This window comes from Chiloscyllium plagiosum, unplaced genomic scaffold (genome assembly GCF_037043375.1).
Source record: "Chiloscyllium plagiosum isolate Xiang-an unplaced genomic scaffold, Cpla_swu_hap1 HiC_scaffold_5, whole genome shotgun sequence".
Lineage (NCBI taxonomy): Eukaryota > Metazoa > Chordata > Chondrichthyes > Orectolobiformes > Hemiscylliidae > Chiloscyllium > Chiloscyllium plagiosum.
In genome coordinates, this window is record NW_028270143.1 from 53544217 (window position 1) to 53572065 (window position 27849).

Sequence of the window (27849 nt, forward strand, 5' to 3'; positions counted from 1 at the left end):
CCATTTGGCTTCCATTGAAGCCACGCAGTTCCTAACAGCCTTGTTTCAAAATGGGACAAAAGAGCTGAATGCCAGAGGTGATGAGAGAGTGACTGCTCTTGGTATCAGGCCATTTTTGATCAAATATGATTACAACAGTCAATGGGAATTGAGGAAATCTCTGCTGATACCTAGCGCAAAAGAAGATGGTTGTGGTTATTGGAGGTCAGTCATCACAGCTCCAGGGCATCTCTGCAGGAGTTCCTAGACTCAACCATCCTCAGGTGCTTCATCATTGACCTTCCCTCCATTGTAAGGTCAGAAGTGGGGATGTGTGCTCAGGGTTGCACAGTGTCAAGCAACATTCATGCCACACGAAAGCTAAGCAATAACTATCTCAAACAAGACTGCAGCAAGCCTTTGTATGGGGAAGATTGTCTCTCACAAACAGTTTTTTTGAGGGAGTGACAAAGATGATTGATGAGGGCAGAATGGTAGATGTCCAAATGGACTTTAGCAAGGGCTTTGATAAGATTCCCCCATCATTGTGGCGTGGACTCGATGGGCCAAATGGCCTTGCTTCCACTCCTATGTCTTATGGTCTCATGGCAGGCTTATACAAAAGTCACATGGGACCTGCTTTGAACGGGTAAGATGGATACAGAACTGGGTTAGTCACAGAAGACAGAGGAAGGGTGTTTTTCTGACTGGAGATCTGTGACCAGTGGTGGTCCGCAGGGATCATTGCTGGGACCACTGTTGTTTATAATATAAATAAATAAATGATTTAGAGGAGAAAGTAAGTGGCCTGATTAATACGTCTGTGGATCACACAAAGATTGGGGAGCTGCGGATAGTGAGGGGGATTGCCACAGGATAAACCAGGATATAGACAGTCTGGAGACTTGGATTGAGAAATTGCAGTTGGAATTTAATCCGGATAGACGTGAGATGATGCATTTTGTAAGGTCTAATGCAGGAGGGAAGTAAATGGTAGAACCCCTTGAAGGATCACCATACAGAAGGATCTGGGTGTGCAGGACCACAGTTCCCTGAATGTGGCAACACAAGTGGATAAGGTAGTCAGAAGGCATATCACATGCTTACCTTCATCGGTTGGGGCACACAATATAAAAATTAGCAAGTCATGTACAGAACTTTAATTAGGCCACATTTGGAATATTGTGTATAGTTCTGGTTGCCACATTACCAGAAGGATCTAAAGGCTTTGGAGGGGGTACAGAAACAGTTTACCTGGATGTTACCTGATTTGGAGGGTATTAGATATGATAACAGATTGGTAAAACTTGATTTGTTTTCAGCTGAAATTTGCAGAATGAGGGGCAACCTGATGGAAGTTTAGGAAATTATCAGAGACACCGAGAGAATCAATCCTTGGAGTCTTTTTCCCAGGGTAAACATGATAATTACCAGCAAATACAGATTTAAGGGAACAGGAAGTACTTTTAAAGGAGATGTGAGGGGCGAGTTTTTACACAGAGAGTGATAAGTGCCAGAGGTGGTGATGAAGGCAGATACAATAGCAATGTTTAAAAGGCATCTTGACAGATACTTGAATAGGCAATGAATAGAGGGACAAGACCGCAAAGAGGCAAAAGGTTTTTTTGTTTACAAAGGCATTGTGAATCGGCAGTCTTGGTGGCCCAAAGAGCGTACTCCTGCACTGTGCTGCTCTTTACTAAGAGAAAATCTAACCATTTACCTTTAACATTCAATGGCATTATCATTGCTGAAAGCTCCACTATTGACATCCTGGGAGTTACCATCGAACAGAAACTGGACTGGTTTTATAAATACTGCGACTACAAGAGCAGGTTAAAGTCAGGAGTGTGATCAAATACTCCCCACTTGACTGGATGGGTACAGCTCCAACATCTCCCAAGAACTTTGACATCTTCCAGGTCAAAAGGCATCGCACTTCATTGGCACTACATCCACAAACATTCACTCCCTCCATCACTGACAACTCATTAGCAGCACTGTATATGATTTACAAAATGGACTGCAGAAATTCACCAAGGATCCTTAGACAGCCCCTTCTATAATGTGACCGCTTCCACCTTAAAAGGGCAAGACTAGCAGATACACTGGAAAATGACAACTGCAAGTTCCCCTTCATCCACTCACCATACTGACTTTATATGGCTTGTACAGTCTTCCATTTCTACCCATATGGGGAAAGGCAACAACATGACAAATTACATACAAAAAGATTATTATTATTCTAATAACAGCCTATATCAGAAGGAAAATAAAGTGCAAACATACCAAATGCATGTAAAAGTACTCATACATCAGAATTATAATAGGAATAAAATTACATTACAAATATAATCCTCATTGAAAGCATACTGTTGTTTAAATAAGTAGCAAACCATCGGTCTCTGTTAAAGAGATGAAAGAGTCATTATTATTATTATTATGCATAACTAAATCAAATGTATTACCTTCGACAGTCTGGGACCTCACTAGTGACGAGTGTGATCTTTGTGTATTATCCATGTTCCAGCGTCCACTCGACTCCTCTAGAATCTCTGAATGGAGTTTCAGGAACTCCAGCACTGCTGCTGCTGCATGCACCTGTACAGGGTTCATTATTTTCTCTAAAGCTTGTGAATCTTCATCTCTTACCCGAAGGCATAGTGTTTCCATTTCTCTCATGTTAGCTCGTAGCTGCTGTGGGATAAAGTGAGGAGGAAAAATGTCTTTGAATAACAGGTATTTCAATTATACTTATTTCAATTTTAGTGAATTGTTGTCCTTATAAAGGTAAGGAATACACTTGCAGCACTCTCAGAAACATACCCTTGTCAAAAGCGAAGTAACCCTATTTTAGTTTACATAACAAATTGTTTTAACTGTAAACTCAGAAAAGCCACACATGAACCTATCGTTATGATCAAGGTTGGAGGGGCAAACCAATCTTCTTTCCAAATCCAATTTCTCCACTGTTCATAACAAAGTTTGAATTTAAAATGGACAGTGATATTGTCAGTTATATAGAATACTGAAATCTATTTATTTTAGTATCAGATACAAATTAGCTGGTTTTGTTAACAAAAATAATAATGGATCTATTACAAACAATTTACTCAAGCAAAAATTATGAACAGAAGTTTTAGACTGTATTAATCTGCATGTATAACTACCATTCTTGAAAACTCAGATAGATTTTTATGACCAGATAACCTTTCTCATCAATTGTCGTAAAATCCCAACTGATTTGCTAATGCCCTTCAGGGAAAGATATTTGCCATCCTTACCTGGTCTGGCCTACAATGTGACTCCAAACTCAGAGCAATATGGTCGACTCTTTACTACCTTCTGGACTATAAAGGATGAGCACAGCCAGTGACGCCCACATCCAATGAACAAATATTTTTTAAAATAACATGGATAAATGCACGAGTTAATGAAGCAAACAATTAGGTCAATTTCTTGTGCTGTAGTCCCAGTCTAACCCATTGTAATTCAGGACTCTGCTCGCTCTGTTACTCGTGATGTTAACAAACCTTTTTTGTTGAGAGACATTGAACTCTATCCCACCCAGAATCTATCGTGTGCTCGTCATTACTTGGTGCAGCTTCCAAGTAGTCTTCAACTTTTTTAAAAATTCATTAGATGTGGGTATCGCTGGCTGGGCCAGCATTTATGGTCCATCCCCAATTGCCCAGAAGCAGTTAGCAATCAACTAAATTGCTGTGGGTCTGGAAAGACCCATGTAGGCCATACTAGGTAAGGTAAATGGCATTAGACATCAGTGAACCAGATGGGTTTTTCCAACCATCAAAAATTAAGTCACTCGGTTGCAGATTTTGTTGAATTCAGATTCTGCCATTTGCCATGGCTGGATTTGAATCCAGATCCCTTAAACATGAACTGTGTCTCTGAATCAACAGTCTAGCAATAATACCACTAGGACATTGTGAGGAAAAGCAGAAGATGATAATCAATAGTAGGTTTCCATGTCCAACCTGTTGTCATGTAATTTCAGGGGCACTGAAGTCAATGTTGTACAGTCCCAATTCCACTTCTTTGTAATTGTATACATCAAGTTGTGGGCCTATCTGACAGTAAACAGAACATAACCAGGGATTAAAAGAAAGGAGTCTGGGATATTGGTTGACAGCTGTAATTCAGTGAGTAAGACTTTGTTAGAATTGTGAGATGGTTGCTCCAAATGTGGAATGAAAAACTTATTAGAGATTTCTGGAATTTTTCTTGAGCTTAGTGAAAATGCCCATAGCTGAGGAAGAGAGACTTGTATGAAATACATCTTTTTTTAATTTTGTTTTTAAAAACAGTTGACAGAAGTGAGAAAATGTTTTTAGAAGTGTTTGAAAAACTGGCTATATTTTTGAAAGCAAGTAACCTGACAGCATGACAGGCATTGAAAATAACAAACCAAGGATGTGTTCTTGTTGGCAACAAAAAGTTAATTGATAGCTGTCACTAGTCCACAGACCAATGATAGGGACCTTTCGCTTGCCAATAAACATATGATTGGTTCACAGGTGGCTGAGTTGCTAAGACAGAGAGAGGGGAAAAATAATGTGCAGGTCTTGGTCCAGCCCAGAAGGACTTTAAACTAGAAAGCGGGGGAGAAGGGAGGGGTAAAACTCCAAAAAGTATAGTGGCCAATGGGAAACAAAGCAGCAGGTTAACATCTGTGGGGGTGGATTCAACCGCATGGAACAGTATACAAAAAAATGAAAAGAAAGGAGAGGTTATTAAAGTCTCCAGCACACAAAATAGGACAGAGTATTTGGAAAGGGTTAGAAATCAAACTTCAAACACACTGGATAAACAAATGATAATAAAAAAAATGGACAGTCAATATAGGACTGAGGGTGATGTATCTGAATACATGCAGTGTACAAAATAAGGCATTATGGCGCAGATCGAAATTGGCAGGTATGATGAGGGCATCACGGAGACGTGGCTGCAAGGGGATCAGGGCTAGGAGCTATATATCCAAGGATATACATCCAATCAAAAAGACAGGCAGGTGGGCAGAAGTGGTGGGGTTATATTAGTAAGAAATTAAATCAATAGCAAGGAAAGAAGTAGGGTCAGATGATGTAGAAACGGTGTAAATGAAGTTGAGAAGTTGCTTAAAAATAACAATGGAAGTTATGTACCAGCTTCTAAACAGTAGTCAGGATTTAGGGCACAAGATGCACCAGAAGATAGAAGAGGTGTGTAAGAAAGGCAAGGTTACTGTGATCATGGGAGATTTCAATATGTAGGTGGACTTGGAAAATCAGGTTGGTAGCGGATCGCAAGAAAAGGAATTTGTGGAATGTCTATGAGATGGCTTTTTGGAGCAGCTTGTTGTGGAGCCCATTTGGAAACAGGCAATTCTGGATTTAATGATGTGCAATGGTATAGACTTGATAAAGGACCTTAAGGTAAAGGAACCTTAGGAGGCAGTGATCATAATATGATGAATTTACATTGCAGTTTGAGAGAGAGAAGGTGGAATCAGATGCAATGGTATTACACTTGAATAAAGGCAACTACAGAGGTCTGAGGGACCAGCTGACCAGAATGGACATGATCTACATGGACTTCAGTAAGGTGTTTGACGAGGTTCCTCATGGTAGAGTGGAAGCAAGGCTAGATCTCATGGAATACACTGAGAACTAGCCATTTGGATACAGAACTGGCTTGAAGGTAGAAGACAGAAGGTGGTGGTAGATGGTTGCTTATCAAACTGGAGGCCTGTGACCAGCAGAGTGTCAAAAGGATCGATGCTGGGTCCACTGCTTTTCGTTTTTTATATATAAATTATTTGGATGTGAACATAGTAGGTATAGTTAGTACGTTTGCAGATGACACCAAAATTGGAGGTGTAGTGGACAGCGAAGAGGGTTACCTCAGATTACAACAGGATCTGGATCAGATGGGCCAATGGGCTGAGAAATGGCAGATGGAGTTTAAGTTAGATAAATTAAAGTGCTGCATTTTGGAAAGGCAAATCAGGGCAGGACTTATACACTTAATGGTAAGGTCTTGGGGAGTGTTGCTGAACAAAGAAACCTTGGAGTGCAGGTTCATAGTTCCTTGAAAATGGAGTCGCAGGTAGATAGCATAGTAAAGGTGGCATTTGGTATACTTTCCTTTATTGGTAAGAGCATTGAGTATGGAAGTTGGAAGGTCATATTGTTACTGTACAGGATATTGGTTAGGACACATTTGGAATTTTGTTTGTAATTCTGGTCTCCCTCCTATCAGAAGGACGTTGTGAAATTTGAAAGGGTACAGAAAAGATTTACAAGGAGGGTTTGAGCTATATGAAGAGGCTGAATTGGCTGGGGCTGTTTTTCCTGGAGTGTCAGAGGCTGAGGGGTCACCTTATAGAGGTTTATAAAATCATGAGGGGCATGGATAGGATAAACAGACAAGGTCTTTTCCCTGGGCTAGTGGAATCCAGAACTAGAGGGAATAGATTTAAGGTGAAAGAGGAAAGATTTAAAAGGGTCTGAAGGGGCAATTTTTTCACGCAGAGGGTATTGCATGTATGGAATGAGTTGCCAGAGGAAGTGGTGGGGACTAGTACAATTACAACATTTAAAAGGCATCTGGATGGGTATATGATTAGGAAGGGTTTAGAGGGAAATGGGCCAAGTGCTGGCAAATGGGACTAGATTGGTTTCAGATATCTGGTTGGCACGGACGAGTTGGACCAAAGGGTCTGTTTCTGTGCTGTACAGATCTATGACTACACCCCAGAGTTCTGAAGGAGATAGCTGAAGAAATAGTGGGAGGCGTTAGTGGTGATCATTCAAGAATTACTGGAGTCAGGGAAGATCCCAGAGGACTGGAAATTCACTAATGTAACCCCTCTGATTAAGAAGGGAGTAAGGCAATAGACAGGAAATTACAGGCCGATTAGCTGACCTCAGTCACTGGTAAGATTTTGGAGTCCATTGTGAAGGATGAGATTTCTGCATACTTGGAAGTAAAATAGGGCAAAGTCGGTATGGTCTCATCAAGGGGAGGTCATGCCTAACAAAATCTGTTAAAATTCTTTGAAGAGATAATAAGCAGGTTAGACTAAGGAGAGCCAATGGATGTTATCTACCAGGAGTTCCAGGTGGCCTTTGATAAAGTGCCGCATAGCAGGCTGCTGAGTAAGATAATGGCCCATAGTGTTAAGAGGCAAGGTACTAGCGTGGATAGAAGATTGGCTGTCTGACAGAAAGCAGAGAGTGGGGATAAAAGGGTCCTTCTCAGGATGGAAACTGGTAACTAGTGCTGTTCCATAAGGGTCAGTGTTGGGACCACAACCTTTCACTTTATACAGATGAAGGAACTGAGGGCATTCTGGCTAAATTTGCAGATGATACAAAGGTAGGTAGAGGGACAGGTAGTATTGAGGAGGCAGGGAGGATGAAGAAGGATTTACACAGATTAGGAGAGTGCGCAAAGAAATGGCAGGTGGAATACAATGTGGGAAAGTGTGAAGTCTTGCACTTTGGTAGGAAGAATACAGGCATAGACTATTTTCTAAATAAGGAGAAAATTCAGAAATGTCAAGTGCAGAGGGACTTGGGAGTCCTAGTCCAGGATTCTCCTAATGTAAACTTACAGGTTGAGTCAGTAGTTAAGAACGCAAATACAATGTTGGTATTTATTTCGAGAAACTAGAATATAAAAGCGGGGGTGTACTTCTGAGGCTTTATAAAGCTCTAGTCAGATCACATTTAGAGTATTGGGAGCAATTTTGGGCCTCATACCTCAGGAAGGATGTACTGGTCCTGGGATGGGTCCAGAGGAGGTTCATGAGAATGTTTCCAGGACTGAAAGGCTTAACATATGAGGAATGTTTGAGGATTCTGGGTCTGTACACAATAGAGTTTGGAAGAATGAGGGGGCATCTAGTTGTAACTTACAGAATCTTGATGGCCTGGACAGAGTGGACATTGGGAAGATGTTTCTATTGGTAGGATAAACTAGGACTCGAGGGCACAGCCTTAGTGTAAAAGGGAAAACCTTTTAGAAAGGAGATAAGAGAAACGTCTTCAGCCAGAGAGTGGTCAATGCCACAGAACGCTGTGGAGGCCAGGTCATTGAGTATATTTAAGACAAAGATAGATAGGTCCTTGATTGTCAAGGGGATCAAGGGTTTTGGGGAGAAAGCAAGACAATAGGGTTGAGAAATGATTGAATGGCAGAGCTGATTCAATGGGCTAAATGGCCTAATTTCTGCTCCTATATCTTATAGTCTAAGTTTTCAGTACTCTGCAGTTTAAAAGCTCAGTTTAAATCAGAAGAAAACGAGTTACCTTTTCTACAGCAGATGCTAAAAGATGTGGTTTTTGAAATGATCATTCAGGGACATTGTACAAGTGAATAGTTACCCTATACTTTTTGCAAACCAGTGGAAGCCTCCAGAGAAAAGCTTCTGAACAAGTGGCCTTGTTAGCTGAAGAAGGATCATTTCAACAGCAGAATCTGGAAACAAAGATCTGGGAAACTGACATTCCCGTTTATTCTCTACATCTGCCAATATCTGTTTTTCATTTTTTGTCCACTACCTTCCGCAAATACTCGTTAAAGTTCATTCTGATTTGGAAATGTATCACCATTCCTTTATCAGCACTTGATCAAAATCCTGGAATACCCAACCGAATAGTACTGTGGGTTTAATTGCATCGTGTGGACCAAGTGGTTCAACAGACAGCTCATCACCAACTTCTCAAGCATAATTAGTGACACCCACATCCAATATATGGAAAATTATTCTCTTTAGAGTCTTGAACTTTCTCCTTTAGGTTAATGTCAGTAAGAAATTCTGCCTGTGTACCAAATAGATCGATGATTAGTTACAACTTTCAATATTTTTCACATGCGATTAGTTGTTCTTTGGTTCACTATAAGCAGCCTTTTATAAAAGCTTTTGCTTTATCTTCATATTACTTTGAGTTGTGAATTACAAGAGTTTAGTATGAGTACTTTGTGCTACAACTTTATGATGGAAATTCATTTTAGTGAATCACAGTCTTACAGCATGGAAGCAGATACTTCGGTCCAACTCGTCCACACTGACAAGATCTAACCTGGTCCCGTTTGTCAGCAGTTTACCCATAACCCTGGAAACCTTTCCTATTCATGTATGCATCCAGATGCCTTTTAAATGTTGTAATTGTATCCACCTCCACCACTTTCACATCTAGCTGTCACCTCATTCTTTGCCCCTTCATGAAATTCTAAGTCACAATAGCTGCAGGATGTTATGCAAGGTTCACACATATTGAAGCTAAATAATTAACGTTTAAAATATAAAATTTACTCTTCTCTCTCATTTTGATCAACAGTGAAATCACAAAAGAAATGTTGCAATATAGCTTTAATTTAGAGAGTTAGTTGGTGATAAAATCCCAGATTGTGTGCTTTAAGATTAGCGATATCAACTGCCAGTTATGTAGGATCTGGGTTCGATTCCAGCCTTGGGTCTGTTTGTAGTTTGCACGTTCGCCCCGTGCTCGTGTGTGTTTCCCCCGGGTACTCCAATTTCTTTTAACAGTCTGAAGGTGCAGGGGTTAGGTTGTTTGGCCATGCTAAATTGCCCTGAAGTGTACAGGGATGTGCAGGCTAGGTGAGTAAGCCATGGTACACGCAGTGTTATGGGGACCCATAACCCTGGGTCAGGATGGGATGCTTTTTGGAGGATCGGTGAAGACTTGATGGGCCAAAGGCCCTCTTTCTGCACCAGAAGGATTCTATAATACCGAAGCATAGGGATGCTCAATCATTTGAAATGACTGGTGGTGGTTTAACCGGATGGCCACCATGCCTCAGGCAAGGAGAGACAGACTGAGAAAGAGAATCCTTCATGGTTATCTCAGCCAATGCAGGAAATGAAATCTGCCATTAGCTTCAGTCTACATTGCAAACCAACTATCCAGCCAACTGACCTAACCAACACCCTTGAATAGATAAGTAATGTCCCAGAAACAGTGATAAATTAGGAAATGGAAGGTTGGGGAGGGGGAAGGAACTCAGGAAAATTACAATCAACAGAGAAGTGGAATGGTAGCAAATGTAACTCCTGTATTCAAAGAGAAGAGAAAACAGGAAACTGTGGGCCAGTTAACAATATTTTTTGTAGACAAAATATTAAAGTTATTATTAAAGAAGTTATAACAAGGCACTTGGATAATTTCAAGGTAAATAGGTAGTGTGAACATGGTTTTGCGATATGGAAGTCATATTTGACCAATGCTTTGGAATTATTTGAGGAGATAATACATGCTGTGGATAAAGTTGAATCGATAGATGTACTGTATTTAGAATTCCAAAAGATATTTGACAGGTGCCACACCAAAAGTTACTGCAAAAGGAAATTCATTGTGTAGAGAGTAGCGTATTGGATAGAAGATTGATTAGCGATCAAGAAGCAGAGCGCAGGTGTAAATGTGTCATATTCAGGTTGACAAAGTGTAACAAGCGATGTGTTACAGGGATTAGTGCTGGCACTTCAACTGTTTATAATTTATATGGACACCTTAGGTGAAGACTCAGAGGTATGGTTGCAAAGATAGGTAGGAAAATAAGTTGTGAAGTCGACACCAGGAGGTTACAAGAAGAGAATGATAGGTTAAGTAAGTGGGCAAAGATGTGGAAAATGGAGTATATTGTGGGAAAATGTAAAGTTGCTTATTTTGGCAGGAAGAATAAAAGTGAAGGACATTATCTAAATAATGAGTCATTGTAGAACTCTGAGATACAAAAGGATCTAGGTGCCATCATGCACGAATCGCAAAAGATTCATATGCAGGTACAGCAAATCATAAGGAAAGATTAATATTAAAGTAGGGTGGGAGTGCTTCAATTATACAGGGTACTGGGTGAGACCATGTTTGGATTACTGCACATTGCATTGATCACCTTACTTAAGGAAGAATGGAAACGTGCTGAAGGCTGTTAGAGGTGGTTTACTAGACTAATGGGTAGGTTGTCATATGACGAAATGTTGGACAGACAAGGCTTGTATCCACTGGAGTTTAGAAGACCAAGAGACCTGGCTGAAACATGCAAAATCCTATGGGAGAAATTAGAACTCAGGACCACTGTCTAATAATCAGTGGTCACCCTTTTAAAACAGAGATCATGCAATTTTCATTTCTCTCAGAGGGTCGAGAGCTTTTGAATTTCACTCTGAAAGCAGAGTTCATGAATATTTTTTAAGGCAGAGGTGCGTACATTCATGTTAAGCAAAGGGTTGAAGGTTATCAGGGATAGACAAGAATGTGAATTTCAGATTATAATCAGATTAGTCAGGATCTTATTGAGTAATTGGGGAGGCTTTAGGGGCTCAATGGCCTACTCCAGCTCCTGATTCTTATGCTCTTACGTAAGAATGTTATTCTATTCAGCTATACTGGGGCTTCACTACATCTTTCAATTCACTCAATCTTCAAATGCAATCCCCAGTAATATTTTGAAAACATACAAGGTGGAGGGGAGGCATCCCACTTATTGAGGACCAATACATTCAGAAACCTGCTGAGCCACATCCATAATTCAGTAGGACATGTTACCATTTAGGAAGGGAGAGAGAAGAAAGAAGTTGGGCTTTATTTCATTGAATAATGAGTCAAGACATGAACATTCCATCTAAATTTTCTTTGATGTGAGCAGCTTGTTATTTCAATGTTCAGTACCCTTAAAAATGTTTAAGTGTCTATGTAATGTGGAACAACATGTGAGCTGCCAGCATGATAACTTCCAGTTTGCTATGTGGTTGCACATGATGAAGTGTAGTAGGAAAACTGCCAGACCTCTGGCAAGTCGTGACAGACTGGGAAGCGCATGCCTTCCAGTTAGTTGGGTTCCAAGTCAACTGAGTCAATCCACTGCTATTGTAACAATTGTCAGTTTGTGCTAGGCCAGCAAATAGAATACCACATTCTACTGGAACAACCCATCTCATTTGCAGAAATAAAACTAAAAATAAGTTGTAACCAAATTTGTAAAAATACAAAATTTCCCCACAAAACAATAAAGCTTGTGAACATTCAAAATAATGTAAAATGTCATGAAGCAGATAAGCAAATGTCAACTTGAAATGAAAGGTCTCAATCTTCCAAAAATATTGTTTACCAACCTGTATCAGCATCAAATGTGGTAATAAATTTTTGTCAAGTCCATTTTTAGGTCTTTGTGTGGTTTGTGTTTTCACAAAGCCTGTACCTAGTGCAACTGTAATTAATTACTTCAGACCACATAAATGCAATGAGTTAATTCAGTGCCTAACTAAAACTTAAAATCTTTAAGATCTCGAGGGTAAGTTGATCATGAATGAGGCTCACACAGCATTTACATGGCACAGAATTGTGAAATTTCCACTGTCTGGCAGATAACCAACCATTTCAGTGTAGACTTCTGCTCTTGGAAATGATTTTCCAAACTTCACCTCATTCACGTCGTCTCGGACGCAAATGCTTCTAAACAATGCCTGAAGTTCGGACTACCCAAGGCACAATCTGAACTCCAGAGTGGGGAGGGGCTTTATGTATACAAGAGGCAGCTAGATATAGCACTTGGGGCGAATGGGATCAAAAGGTAATGGGGAGAAAGCAGGATTAAGCTATTGAGTTAGATGATCTGCCACAATCAGGATAAATGACAGAGCAGGCTCGAAGGGCTAAATGGCCTCCTCCTGCTCCTTTCTTCTATGTTTCTATGTTCATCACTGATTATGCCTGGAGTCAAACCTAAATGCGGTCACTCAGCCTCACACCATCAGAGGCCTGGCTGCTTTACTCACTTCACCAGAAGAATTGCTCTGTTGCTGGTCCACAAGATCATAAGAAATAGGAAAAGGAAGCTGGTCATTCAGCCCCTCAAGTCTATTGTGCCATTCAACAGAATCAAGGCTACTCTCACATACTTCAAATTCGCTTTCCTGCATTAAACTCCATCCAGAACAAGAGTTAAGTTAGATAAATGTGAGATGCTGCATTTTGGAAAGGCAAATCAGGGCAGGACTTATACACTTAATGATAAGGTCCTGGGTAGTGTTACTGAACAAAGAGACCTTGGAGTGCGGGTTCATAGTTCCTTGAAAGTGGAGTTACAGGTAGATAGGATAGTGAAGAAGGCATTTGGTATGCTTTCCTTTATTGGTTAGTGCATTTGAGTATAGGTGTTGGGAGGTCATGCTACAGGACATTAGTTAGGCCATTTTTGGAATACTGCATGCAATTCTGGTCTCCCTGCTATAGGAAGGATGTTGTGAAACTTGAAAAAGTTCAGAAAAGATTTAGGAGGATGTGCCAGTGTTGGAAGGTTTGAGCTATTGGGAGAGGCTAAACAGGCTGGGCCATTTTCCCTGGAGCGTCTGAGGGGTGACTTCATAGAGGTTTATAAAATCATGAGGGGTGTGGATAGGGTAAATAGACAAGATCTTTTCCCAGGGTTGGGGAGTCCAAAACTAAAAGGTATAGGTTTAAGGTGAGAGGGCAAAGATAAAACAAAGGGACCTAAGGGCAACTTTTTCACGCAGAGGGTGGTGTGTATATGGAATGAGCTGCCAGAGGAAGTGGTGGTACAATTACAGCATTTAAAAGGCATCTGGATGGGTATATGAATAGGAAGGATTTAAAGGGATGTGGGCCAAACACAGGTAAATGGAACTAGATTAATTTATGATATCTGATCAGCATAGATAAGTTGGACCAAGGGTCTGTTTCCATGCTGTACATCTCTATGACTCTACGTAGATACAGTAACTAGGGAAAAGGCCATACTTAATCTTGTATTGGTAAATAAGTCTAGCCAGACGATTGAAGTTTCAGTGGGAGAGCATTTTGGGAAGAGTGACCATAATTCAGTAGGTTTTAAGATAGTTACGGATAAGGATAACACAGGTCCTTGGGTGAAAGTGCTAAATTAGGGGATGGCTAATTACAAAAGTATTAGACAGGAATTGGAGAAATTAGCTTGGGGGTGGCTCTTTGAGGGTAAACCCACCTCTGACATGTAAGAGTATTTTAAAAGCTAATTGGTCAGAGTTTAAGGCTAGCATGTTCCTGTAAGAATGAAAGATAAGGATGGCAAGATTCAGGAACCCTGGATAACAAGAGATATTAAAAGTTTAGTAAAAGAAAAGCAAAGTGTGTCCAGCAGGCTAAGATAAAAGGTAGGGAGGAGGGACTTGGGGGAGGGGCTTTGGAAATGCGATAGGTGGAGGGAGGTCAAGGTGAGGGTGATAGGCCGGAGTGGGGTGGGGGCGGAGAGGTCAGGAAGATGATTGCAGGTTAGGAAGGCGGTGCTGAGTTCGAGGGATTTGACTGAGACAAGGTGAGGGGAGGGGAAATGAGGAAACTGGAGAAATCTGAGTTCATCCCTTGTGGTTGGAGGGTCCCCAGGCAGAAGATGAGGCGCTCTTCCTCCAACCGTCGTGTTGCCATGGTCTGGCGATGGAGGAGTCCAAGGGCCTGCATGTCCTTGGTGGAGTGGGAGGGGGAGTTAAAGTGTTGGGCTACGGGGTGGTTGGGTTGGTTGGTATGGGTGTCCCAGAGGTGTTCTCTGAAACATTCCGCAAGTAGGCGGCCTGTCTCCCCAATATAGAGGAGACCACATCAGGTGCAGCGGATGCAATAGATGATGTGTGTGGAGGTGCAGGTGAATTTGTGGCGGATATGGAGGTGTCCCTTGGGGCCTTGGAGGGAAGTAAGGGGGGAGGTGTGGGCGCAAGTTTTGCATTTCTTGCGGTTGCAGGGGAAGGTGCCGGGAGTGGAGGTTGGGTTGGTGGGGGATGTGGACCTGACGAGGGAGTCACGGAGGGAGTGATCTTTTCGGAACGCTGATAGGGGAGGAGAGGGAAATATATCCCTGGTGGTGGGGTCCATTTGGAGGTGGAGGAAATGACGGCAGATGATACATTGTACATGGAGGTTGGTAGGGTGGTAGGTGAGGACCAGTGGGGTTCTGTCCTGGTGGCGGTTAGAGGGGCGGGGCTCAAGGGTGGAGGAGCGGGAAGTGGAAGAGATGCGGTGGAGGGCATCGTCGACTACGATTGCGGTCCTTGAAGAAGGAGGCCATCTGGGTTGTACGGTTTTGGAACTGGTCAATTTTCAACGTTTCAGAGAACACCTCTGGGACACCCGGACCAACCAACCCAACCACCCCGTAGCCCAACACTTTAACTCCCCCTCCCACTCCACCAAGGACATGCAGGTCCTTGGACTCCTCCATCGCCAGACCATGGCAACACGACGGTTGGAGGAAGAGCGCCTCATCTTCTGCCTGGGAACCCTCCAACCACAAGGGATGAACTCAGATTTCTCCAGTTTCCTCATTTCCCCTCCCCCCACCTTGTCTCAGTCAATTCCCTCGAACTCAGCACCGCCTTCCTAACCTGCAATCATCTTCCTGACCTCTCCATCCCCACCCCACTCCGGCCTATCACCCTCACCTTGACCTCCCTCCACCTATCGCATTTCCAAAGCCCCTCCCCCAAGTCCCTCCTCTCTACCTTTTATCTTAGCCTGCTGGACACACTTTCCTCATTCCTGAAGAAGGGCTTATGCCCGAAACGTCGATTCTCCTGTTCCTTGGATGCTGCCTGACCTGCTGCGCTTTTCCAGCAACACATTTTCAGCTCTGATCTCCAGCATCTGCAGCCCTCACTTTCTCTAAAAGAAAAGCAAGCATTTGTAAGGTTTAGAAAACTGAAATTTGACAAGGCTCTTGAGGAATATAAAAGGAAGAAGGAAAGAACTTAAACAGGAATTAGGAGAGCTAGAAGGATCCTGAGATGTCCTTTACAAGTAGGATCAAGGAGAAGCCCATGGCATTTTATACGTATATTAGGAGCAACAGGGTAGCCAGGGAAGAATAGGTCCACTCAAGGACAAAGGAGGGAATTTACGCATGCAGCCACAGGAAGTGGAGGAAATCGTTAATTAGGACTTTGCATCAGTATTCACCAAGGGGAAGGATATGGATGATGCTAACATTCGGGAGGGGTATGTTGATTCCATGCATGTTGATATTGAGGAGGGGGTGGGTATTCCGTATCTGGGAAACAGGTAGATAAGTCCCTAGGGCTTGATGGGATGTATCCCAGGATACTGAGGGAGGCAAGGGAGGAGATTGCTGGGGCCTGGAGAGAGAACTTTGTATCCTTTTTAGCTACAGGCAAGTTTCCAGAACACTAGAGAATAGTCAGTGTTGTTCCTTTGTTTTAAAAGGGCAATAAGGATAATCCTATTCGAAAAGACTCTTAGGACACAATTTATTCGCAGTTGAAAAAGAAAAGACTTATTTGGGATAGTCAGTATTGCTTAGTCTGGCGGAGGTTTTGTCTCACAAATTTGATTACGCTTTTTGAGGAAGTGAAAATGATTGATGAGGGTAGGGCAGTGGAGGTTATCTATATAGACTTTGCTAAAGTTTTTGACAAGGTCTCCTGGAAAGCTAGTCCAGAAGGTTAAGTCAAATGCGATCCACAGTGAGTGGTAAGTTGGATACAAAATTGGCTTGGTCATAGAAAACAGAGGATAGTTGGGGAGGAGTATTTTATGACTGCAGATCTGTGACCAGTCATGTTTTGCAAGAATCAATGCTAGGACCTCTGCTGTTTATAATATATCTACAGAGGAACCTCAATTATCCAAATAACACAGGCAAGGAGTATTTTGTTCAATTAATCAAATGCCGAACAATTGATACCAGATAACATAATAAGCCATGCATCCAGACCTTGCGATCTTGTTCAGATAATCCAAAATTCAATTAATCGAATGCCAGATAATAGAGATTCCTCTGTGTAGATATATATGATTTTGATGAATAGGCAAATGGTCTAATTAGTAAGTTTGCAGATGACATAAAAATTTGTGGAATTGTGGGTAGTGAAGAAGGTTGTGAAAGAATACAGCAGGATATAGATCTGTTAGAAAGTTGGGTGGAGAAATGGCAGGTGGAGTTTAATCCACACAAGCATGAGGCAATGCATTTTGGGAGGCCAAATGGAAGAGCGATGTAAATAGCAGGACACTTAGGAGCACTGAGATACAGATGATCTTTGGCCCATAGCTGCCTTAATGTGGCAACACAAGTGGATAAGATGGATAACATGATGTTTGTCATGCTTATCTTAATGGTTGGGGCACAGAGTATGAAAGTTGGCAAGTCATGTTGTAGCTGTATGAAATCTTAGTTAAACCCCATTTGTAGCATTGTGTACAGTTCTGGTCAACGCACAACAACAAGGATGTGGAAGCTTTAAACAAGGTGCAAAAGAGGTTTACCAGGATATTGCTTGTATTGGAGTATATTAGCTATAAGGAGAGATTGGACAAACTTGGATTGTTTTTGCTCGAGTGTTGGTGGCTGAGGAATTACCTAACAGGAGTACATAAAATTCTGAAAGGCATGCGTAAGCTGAATAGTAGATGTTTTCTCAGGGTGGAAATGTCAAATACTAGGAGCCATACGTTTAATGAGAGAGGGGAAGTTTAAAAGGAGATGGGAGAGACATTTTTTTTTAAAAAAGCAAAGGGTATAGGTGCCAGCAACACGTGCCAGCAGATATGTTATAAAAAGAAACAACAGCAATATTTAAGAGGCATTTGGGCAGACATATGAATGGACAGGAACAGAGGGGTATGGACCATTTGCAGGCACTAAGGATTAATTTAGAATGGCATTATGGTCAGCATAGACATAGTGGGCTGAAGGCCTGCTCCTACAGTGACCTGTTCTATAAGCATCAGTGAGCAGCTTATTACAAAGTGCTGCTTGAAAGCACTGTTAATGAAACCTTCCAGCACTCTGCGTATGACTGAGTATAGACTGATGGGGTAGTAATTAGCCAGTCTTGGACTTGTTTTGTTTATAGTGTGCAGAACATACCCTGGGGAGTTTACCACACATTTGGATAAAAGCCAGTTTTGTAGCTTTATTGGAACAGCTTGGCAAGGCTGCAGCTAGATTTGGAGCACACCTTCAGTACAATGGCCAAAATATTGTCAGGGCCCATAGCCTTTGTGATATCCAGTTCATTCAGCCGTTCCTTGACATCACGTGGAGTGAATCAAAGTGGCTGAAGACTAGTTTCTGTGATGCTGAGGACCTCTCGAAGAACCAGAATGGATCATCCACTTGGCACTTTTGACTGAAGATGGTTTTGAATGCTTCAGCCTTATCTTTTACAGTGATGTCTGGGTTGTTCCATCATTAAGGATGGGGATATTTGTGGAGTTGTTCAATTGCCCACCACCATTCATGACTAGATGTGGCAGAGCTTAGATCTGATTCGTTGGTTGCGAGCTTGCTTGTCCATGTGTCTATAATTTGCTGCTTATGTTATTTGGTATGCAAATAGAGTCATACAGCACTGAAACGGACGCTTCGGTCCAAATCGTCCATGCTAAACAGGTTTCCTAAAATGAACTAGACTCATTTACCTGCATTTGGCCCATTTCCCTCTAAACCTTTCCTGTCCATCTATCTGTCCAAATGTTTTTAGGTGTTGTAACTGTACTCGACCCTACCACTTCATTTAGCAGTTTGTTCCAATTATCGCACCAGCATCCAAGTGGAAAAGCTGGCTCTTAGATATTTTAAATCTTTTCCCTCTCACTCTGATCTTATGCCCTCTCGTTTTGGACTCCCCTAACCAGGGGAAAGGATCTTGGCTGTTCACCTTATGTATGCCCCTCACAATTTTATAAACCTCTGTAAGGTCACCCTTCAGCCTCTGATGCTCCAGGGAAAAAATGTCCATGCCTCTCCTTGTAAATCAAACCCTCCAGTAAACATCCTTGTAAACCTTTTCTGCACCATTTCCAGTTTAATAACATCCTTCCTGCAGCAGGGTGACCAGAATAATACAATGTACTCCAAGCGTGACTTTACCCATGTCTTATACAGATAGTTCTTCTATAATGCAATGGTTGCGTTCTTGTGCAACCCTGCATTATAGAAAAATCATGCTTTAGGATCAGCGCTTAAAATGTTGGCAATGTAATCACGTTAAAAGTTTGTGCTTTAGAAACGGTGTCCCCAGTTCAGCACTCGTGTTACAGTGAATTTGCATTAATGAAACGCATGTGATAGCAGAATGACCTGTAGAGCTGCAAATTGACATCCCAACTCCTATATTCAATGCTCTGACTAATGAAGCCAAGTGTACTAAATACCTTCTTCACTACTCTATCTACCTGTGATGCCACTTGCAAGGAAGTATGTACATGCATCCCTAGATCTCTCTGTTCGACAACACTCCCCAAGGCCCTACCATTAACTGTCTTGTTTTATGTCATCACCAAGCCAACATGTTGTTTTTAGATATGCTGTGCTACCAACTCTGTGGGCCTATCTAGTCATTGGGAAAGGACAAACACCCATGAGGATGGGTGATGGTGTTGTCTGGGACATTGTCAATTGGTTCTGATTTGTGCTGGCACTTAGATGGATTGTGAATTTCAAAAGTTGAAATGAGAATACTCTGCCTCCAATTTGAATAACTTATCAGCCAAGGCAAAGCTTGCCCAGACAGTATGACATGTAGGACATGGGGACAACAAACCTGACAAGGCAGCAACCCATAAAGCATCACAGTTTTTTAAAAAGGAAAAATTGCAACAGTGGCAGAAAGATGGGTTACTTTTTCACAGATGTACAATGAAGGTGACCAGACAATGTTGTTCCCTTCGATACTGTATAAAGATGTACTGCAGGAGGTGCACCAAAAGGCAATGTTAAAAGCACATATGTCAGCTGCATGAAGAAAGGCTATCAACCAAGAAACTGAGGTAATTCACATCTTTAACAGAAGTTTGTTAATTTCAAGGAAAGACCCACCAAGGTTGGCATAAGTTTAAGCAAAGAATGTTTGCACCATTTCTTTCTTTAGGCTTCATTACTTTAAGCAATGGACATAACCACATAGTATTTCACTGTATCTACACTGCATGGCATTTTTTTCTTCCATGTTCAACTAGTAGCTGTAAAACAGTTTTACAGCTGTAAAAAAAACCTACTGGATGTGACTTTCAGACTTGGATGTTCTATAGCTCTTCCAGACAACTTCCCATCTGTCACATTCTAAACATCAACTCAAACAAACTTTCAGCTCATTTAAAACTTTACTGTTATCTCATTATACACTCTGCCCAGTTACTAACCATCCCTGTGGTCACTAACCTACAATGCTTCGAGTTTCTATCTTTGAGCATAAACCCTTTGTTGCCCTTGACCCTCTAATCTTTAGCATTGCAAATTGTTACCACTCAGAACTTTATATTCAATCTAACTTTGACCTCTTATGCATTCCCTTCCACTTGCTCATAATTGGCAACAGCCTTTGTCTTACACTTCGGAATTTGTTCATTAAAATTCTCCTCTTCACCTCCTTGCCGCTGTTCATGTCCCTCTTTTCCATTAAGACCTGCCTAAAACCTCAATTTTGACAAGTTTTAGGACACCTGTCAAAATATTTCCTTCCTTGCCTTTGTTAAATTTAGGCTAATTGGACCTGTATGAAGTGTCTTTAGACTTTTTGCTATGTTCAAGACACTAAGTGCAAGTTATTGTTGGTTGGAAGTTTCTCAGTGTGGTCAAAAATCATGGCCATACAGCTTAGCCTTGGTCTCCTATTGGCTAGCACTCGTTTCTTTTACAATTTGAAAATACAGCATAACGAAGACATTATAATTGTTTTCTGGATATACACAATGGAAATTCTACTCATGATTTGAAAAGCCTGATGTTCACAATTGTCCCACATGCAAATTATTTTGCATTCAAGGGAACCCTGTCAACCATAAATGCTATGTATTCTGCCAAACTGCCATGGTAAAAATATGAGAACCATAGAAGCTCTACTGTGTGGAAGCAGGCAATTCAGCCCGTCAAGTCCACAACGATCCATCCAACCCAGACCCACCCCCCCGACCCTATCCCTGAGACCCTGCATTTCCCATGTTCAATCCACCTAGCCTGCACATCCCTGAACACTACAGGACATTTAGCATGGCCAATCCACATTACCTGTACGTCTTTGGACTGTGGGAAGAAACTGGAGCACCCAGAGGAAACTTACACAAACACATGGGGAATGTGCAAACTCCATACAGTCACCTGAGGTTAGTAAGTATCTCTCTAGGCAACATAATGTTGACATGAGGCCTATGAGCACTGTCACTTCCTTTTCCTGACTCCAAATCACCTTTAAGAACAAGGAACTTCTCGCAGTTGTTGCATGAACTTGGCAGACAATTTTACAACATGCACAGTCCTATAACACCAGCAAGGCCTTTAAAAAAAATTCAGCAAAATATTTCAGTATTATTGAGCTGACAATTTCTTGCTAAACAAGAACAATATTGTTGGACTGCATAAGGCACATCCAAAAAAAATCTTGACTCAGTCAGCAGATCTACTGTGCATTGCCAAGCAGAGTATTACATTATTATTGCAAACTGATAGAGGTAAATAATATAAATGAGGAAAACAGTGTTAAAACATCTCTAACGAAAGGATGATGCAACAGGTTAATGGTTTCCTGCATGATCTCTTTGCAAAAAAGCACCAAAGGAAGATCAATGAAGGGGATCAATTTTTCAAAGAAAAAAAATGCAGGATGTGGTAAGAAACAAATTCTTACATTTTAGTTAAAAGATGAAAAGTTACTGATTACTGGAAGTTGTGTAAATTTAGCACAGAATGATTTGGGGGTACTGTACATAGAGTCATAGAGATGTACAGCATGGAAACAGACACTTCGGTCCAACCCGTCCATGCCGACCAGATATCCCAACCCAATCTAGTCCCACCTGCCAGCACCCAGCCCATATTCCTCCAACCCCTTCCTATTCATATACCCAAACAAACACCTTTTAAATGTTGCAATTGTACCAGCCTCCACCACTTCCTCTGGCACATCATTCCATACACGTACCACCCTCTGTGTGAAAAACTTGCCCCGTAGCTCTCTTTTATATCTTTCCTCTCTCACCCTAAACTTATGCCCTCTAGTTCTGGACTCCTCGACCCCAGGGAAAAGACTTTGTCTATTAATCCTATCCATGCCCCTCATAATTTTGTAAACCTCTATAAGGTCACCCCTCAGCTTCCAACGTTCCAGGGAAAACAGCCCCAGCCTGTTTAGCCTCTCCCTGTAGCTCAGATCCTCCAACCCTGGCAACATCCTTGTAAATCTTTTCTGAACCCTTTCACGTTTCACAACAGGAAGGAGACCAGAATTGCATGCAATATTCCAACAGTGGCCTAACCAATGTCCTGTACAGCCGCAACATAACCTCCCAACTCCTGTACTCAATACTCTCACCAATAAAGCATACCAAACGCCTTCTTCACTATCCTATCGACCTGCGACTCCACTTTCAAGAAGCTATGAGCCTGCACTCCAAGGTCTCTTTGTTCAGCAACACTCCCTACAACCTTACCATTAAGTGTATAAGTCCTGCTAAGATTTCCTTTCCCAAAATGCAGCACCTTGCATTTATTTGAATTAAACTCCATCTGCCACTTCTCAGCCCATTGACCCATCTGGTCAAGATCCTGTTGTAATCTGAAATAACCCTCTTCGCTGTCCACTACACCTCCAATTTTGGTGTCATCTGCAAACGTGCCAACTGTACCCCTTCTGCTCACATCCAAATCATTTATGTAAAAGATAAAAAGTAGAGGACCCAGCACCGATCCTTGTGGCAATCCATTGGTCACAGGCCTCCAGTCTGAAAAACAACTCTCCACCACCACCCTCTGTCTTCTACCTTTGAGCCAGTTCTGTATCCAAATGGCTAGTTGTCTCTGTATTCTGTGAGATCTAACCTCGTTAATCAGTCTCCCATGGGGAACCTTGTTGAATGCTTTACTGAAGTCCAAACAGATCACATCTACCACTCTGCCCTCATCAATCCTCTTTGTTACTTCCGCAAAAAACTCAATCAAGTTTGTGAGACACGATTTCCCACGCACAAAGCCATGTTGACTATCCCTAATCAGTCCTTGCCTTTCCAAATACATGTACATCCTGTCCCTCAGGATTCCCTCCAACAACGTGCCCACCACCAACATCAGGCTCACTGGTCTATAGTTCCCTGGCTTGTCCTTACCACCTTTCTTAAACAGTGGCACCACGTTAGCCAACCTCCAGTCTTCCCGCACCTCACCTGTGACTATCGATGATACAAATATCTCAGCAAGAGGCCCAGCAATCACTTCTCTAGCTTCCTACAGAGTTCTAGGGTTCTCCTGACCAGGTCATGGGGATTTATCCACCTTTATGCGTTTCAAGACATCCAGCACTTCCTCCTCTGTAATATGGACATTTTGCAAGATGTCACCATCTATTTCCCTATAGTCTATATCTTCCAAATCCTTTTCCACAGTAAATACTGATGCAAAATACTCATTTAGTGTCTCCCCCATTTTCTGCAGCTCCACACAAGGCCGCCTTGCTAATCTTTGAGGGGCCCTATTCTCTCCCTAGTTACCCTTTTGTCCTTAATGTATTTGTAAAAACTCTTTGGATTCTCCTTAATTCTGTTTGCCAAAGCTATCTCATGTCCCCTGTTTTCCCTCCTGATTTCCCTCTTAAGTATACTCCTACTGCCTTTATATTCTAAGGATTCACTCGATCTATCCTGTCTATACCTTACATATGCTTCCCTCTTTTTCTTAAACAAAACCTCAATTTCTTTAATCATCCAGCATTCCCTATACCTTTCCAGCCTTCCCTTTCACCCTAACAGGAATATACTTTCTCTGGATTCTCATTATCTCATTTCTGAAGGCTTCCCATTTTCCAGCCGTCCCTTTACCTACAAACATCTGCCCCCAATCAGCTTTCGAACGTTCTTGCCTAATCCTGTCAAAATTGGCCTTTCTCCAACTCTTCAATTTTTAGATCTGGTCTATTGTTTTCCATCACTATTTTAAATCTAATAGAATTATGGTCACTGGCCCCAAAGTGCTCCCCCACTGACACCTCAGTCACCTGCCCTGCCTTATTTCTCAAGAGTAGGTCAGGTTTTGCACCTTCTCAGTAGGTAATAGGGAAAGCTAATGAAATGTTGGTCCTTTCTTTCAAAGTTAACGGAGTATAAATATTGGGAGATATTGCTAAACCTCTACAAAGCATTAGTCATACCACACCTGCAATACCATAAACAATTTTGGTTCCCTTTTCAAAGTAAAGATGCACTGCAACTGGAGGCAATCCAGGGAAGGTTGACTAGATCAATACTGGGTATGAAGGAACATAGGAACTAGGAGTGGGTGTATGCAATTCAGCCCTTCAAGCTCACTCCACTACTTAATATGATCATGGCCGATCTTATCCTGGTCTCTACTCCAATTTTCTACCCGTTTCCCACTGCCCTTTATCCACTTTTCAGAAACATATCTACAGTCGGTTCTGATATAATGTGATAGTTCCGTTCTTGTGCGATCTCACATAACAAGAAAATTGTGCAATAGCCACATCATTTAAACTAATGGGGCTGGAATTGCATTCTAGTCAATATAGGTAAGCAAGTTCACATTTCACAAATAACAGTCTAAATTCTTCAATCACATTAAAACCAAGTCACAGTGAAGAAACACGCGTTATGCAGAACTGATTGTGTTTCTTTCTGAAACTGTTATTGATTCTGCACCCACTGCACTCTAGGGCAGAACGTTCCACAGGTTCACAACTCTCGAAGAGAAGTAGTTTCTCCTTATCTTTGAGCCTACCGCCTCTCACTCTATATCTATGATCTCTTGTTCGAGACTGTTCCGCTAGGGAGGACATTTGTTCAACACCCACTTTATCAATCCCCTTCAGCATTTTATATACCTCAATCAGATCCCACCTTTCCCCACCCCCTCAATTCTTCTGAATTCCAGCAAGTCCAGGCCTAAACTTTTCAACCACTCCTAGCATCACAGCCTTTTTATTCCTGGAATCAAACTTGTGAACCTTGTCTGAACTGCTTCCAGTGCCACTACGTCCTTCCTTCAAGATTGGAGACCAAAACTGGACACATACTCCAGTTGTGGTCTCACCAACACTTGTATAACTGTAACAATACTTCTTTACTTTTATAATCCAACCTTTTTGCAATAAATGCCAAAATTCCATTTGCCTTCCTTAGTTTATGTCGCACCTGCATACCACTTTCTGCAAATCATGCACAAGGACACCCAAATCCCTCAGCAGAGATGCACACTTAATCTGTTTCCCAATTAAGTAATGATTTGCCTTTTTATTTTTCTGCCAAAACAGATAAACCCGCATTTATCCATATTACTGAGGGATCTTCCTGAGAGATTCAGTAGGTTTGGACAGTACTCACTGGAATTTAGAAGCATGAAAGGCAACCTTATTGAAACATAAGGTTCTCAGGGGGCTTGAAAGAATAGATGCTGAGAGGGTGTTTCTCTTTGCAAAAAGTCTAGGACCAGAGAGGCATAATCTTAGAATAGGCAGGCTCACATTTCAGACAAATTGAGAAGAATTTTCTTCTCTCAGAGGGTAATTGAATCTGTGGAATTCCTTAGCACAGAGCTGTAAATGCTGTGTCATTAAGTAAATGCAAGGCTTAAACAGACCAATTTCTCTTCAGTAAGGGAATCAATGGTTATGGGAGAAGATGGTATAGTGGAGTTTAAGATAACCAGATCAGCACCAAGCTCATTAAAATGACAGAGCATACTTGATGGGACAAATGCTCTACTTCTGATCCCACATCCTATGGTCCAAAATATGACAAAAAAATCTTGCATAGTAAATAGAATGCAACGTGCAAAACTATAAATTGACCTCTTCCATGGCACACTTCTGAAATCTACGCTGTTTTTACTCCATATAAATTTAAAATGTTAGTATCTAAACATTCTGAAAAGGTTTGACCTTCAGCAGTGTTTGCAACTATCTACACTTTTATCTCTCCACCCTGGAGGCTCCCTGTCTCTATTCCTGATGAAGGGCTTTTGCCCGAAACGTCGATTTTTCTGCTCCTCAGATGCTGCCTGACCTGCTGTGCTTTTCTAATCTAGACTCTGGTTTCCACCATCTGCAGTCCTAACTTTTGCCTAACTATCTACACTAATCCCACTGCACTCATATCTCAAGTGCTACAAGCTCTGCATTTTTGCAATCTGATCGGATACTCCTCACATCCAATTTCTAGCCCTTTCCCCATAATCTTTGACCCTGCTGATCAAGAAACTATCTAGATAGTGGGTGGCACGGTGACACACTGGTTAGCACTGCTGCCTCACAGCGCCAGAGACCCGTGTTCAATTCCCGCCTCAGGCGACTCTGTGTGGAGTTTGCACATTCTCCCCGTGTCTGCGTGGGTTTCCTCCGGGTGCTCCGGTTTCCTCCTACAATCCAAAAATGTGCAGGTTAGGTGAATTGGCCATGATAAATTGCCCGTAGTGTTAGGTGATGCGGTAAATGTAGGGGAATGGGTCAGGGTGGGTTGTGCTTCGGCAGGTCAGTGTGGACTTGTTGGGCCAAAGGGCCAGTTTCCACACTGTAAGTAATCTAATCTAATCTAATCAGCCTTAAATACACACTAGATCCATGCCACCACTCTGAGGCAACGAATTCCAAGGATTCACAACCCTTTGGGAGAATAACTAACTTCCTCTTCAACTCAATCTTAAAATGGCATCCCTTAATCATGAGACTATTCCCAATGGCCCTCAACTATCCCATGAGGGACAGGGCACTGTGAAACGAGAATGAGAATTATGGGAGTAACAGAAGGCAGGAGTATGCAGAATTGGATATATTTTGCAGAGGTCTGGACAAGTTAGTACTTATGACGGGTTGTGGATTGAAGGCGGGGTTAGATATCCGGTCGGCATGGACGGATTGGACCAAAGGGTCTGTTTCCATGCTGTACATTTCTATGACTCTATTACATGTATCTAGAGTACAGGTATGTGGGTGAATTTCACACAAGTAGCTAAGGCACAAACATTGGTGAACAATGTTGCAAATTTAAAAATGGTTTTGGTGAAATACATCATAGAAGGTTTAGAAATTCAGTTGAGAGTCAAAACAAGACACCAAGATTACAAATGGTATATTTCAGTCAAAGTGGAGATGATTTCAAAAGCAAGGGTGCATAATCTGAATACATATAAATGACAGGTTCAGCCTTTCTGATGGGGAATTGGGGGAAGCTCTAACTCATCCAGGACAACAAACCACATTGAGCACTACATGACATTTAGACAGAAGAGTGAAAACTACTGTATATTGAAAAATATGTGCCAAGCATCAAAAATAAATTTTAGTGACGAGAGAATATCATCAGATTCAGCAACACATAAATCAGTGAGGAGCAGCAATAAACAAAATTACTAGAACGCTAAACAATATAAAACACTTATGAATCTGTATCCCTTCTATGAGGCCCTTTGGTCCATCGAGTCTGCACTAACTTATCGACACTAATCCCACTGCGCTCATTTCTCAACATGAGCCAACACTTTTAGGAGAGAAATATGTTAAAATTATTGAATTGAACTGAATGAACTGTATTGTCAAGTACTCAAATGAATACAGTGAAAAGTTTACAAATTGCTACATGCGGTGCTCTTTTAGGTACAAGTTCTTCAGTACAAGTTCTTCAGAAAAAAAATTAGGAAAAGAAAGAAATAGAAAGTCCAACATTACAGAATGTAGGAATAAATTAGAAATATAAAGTTCAGAACAACAGTTCTCCTAACCCAGTCCACACTGGCACCTTGTCTCTAATTTTCCAATTTCTACTTTTTACAGACATAAAGAGACATGGTGATTCCATCTATTTCTTTGGGAGAATGTTTCTAGAATTTGTTTAAATGTACTCATTC

The 27849-nt window shown here is 41.6% G+C and overlaps 1 protein-coding gene across 4 annotated transcripts in view; it reads right to left on the bottom strand.

Moving 5' to 3' along the window:
• Positions 1–27849, bottom strand: part of stx17 (syntaxin 17) — a 118770-nt gene that overhangs the window by 6867 nt on the left and 84054 nt on the right. For all 4 annotated transcript variants that reach the window (XM_043690043.2, XM_087987171.1, XM_043690042.2 and 1 more), the window contains one exon: positions 2448–2676. In XM_043690043.2, the coding sequence (XP_043545978.1) occupies positions 2448–2676 (229 nt within the window). The remainder of the gene's footprint in view (positions 1–2447; positions 2677–27849) is intronic.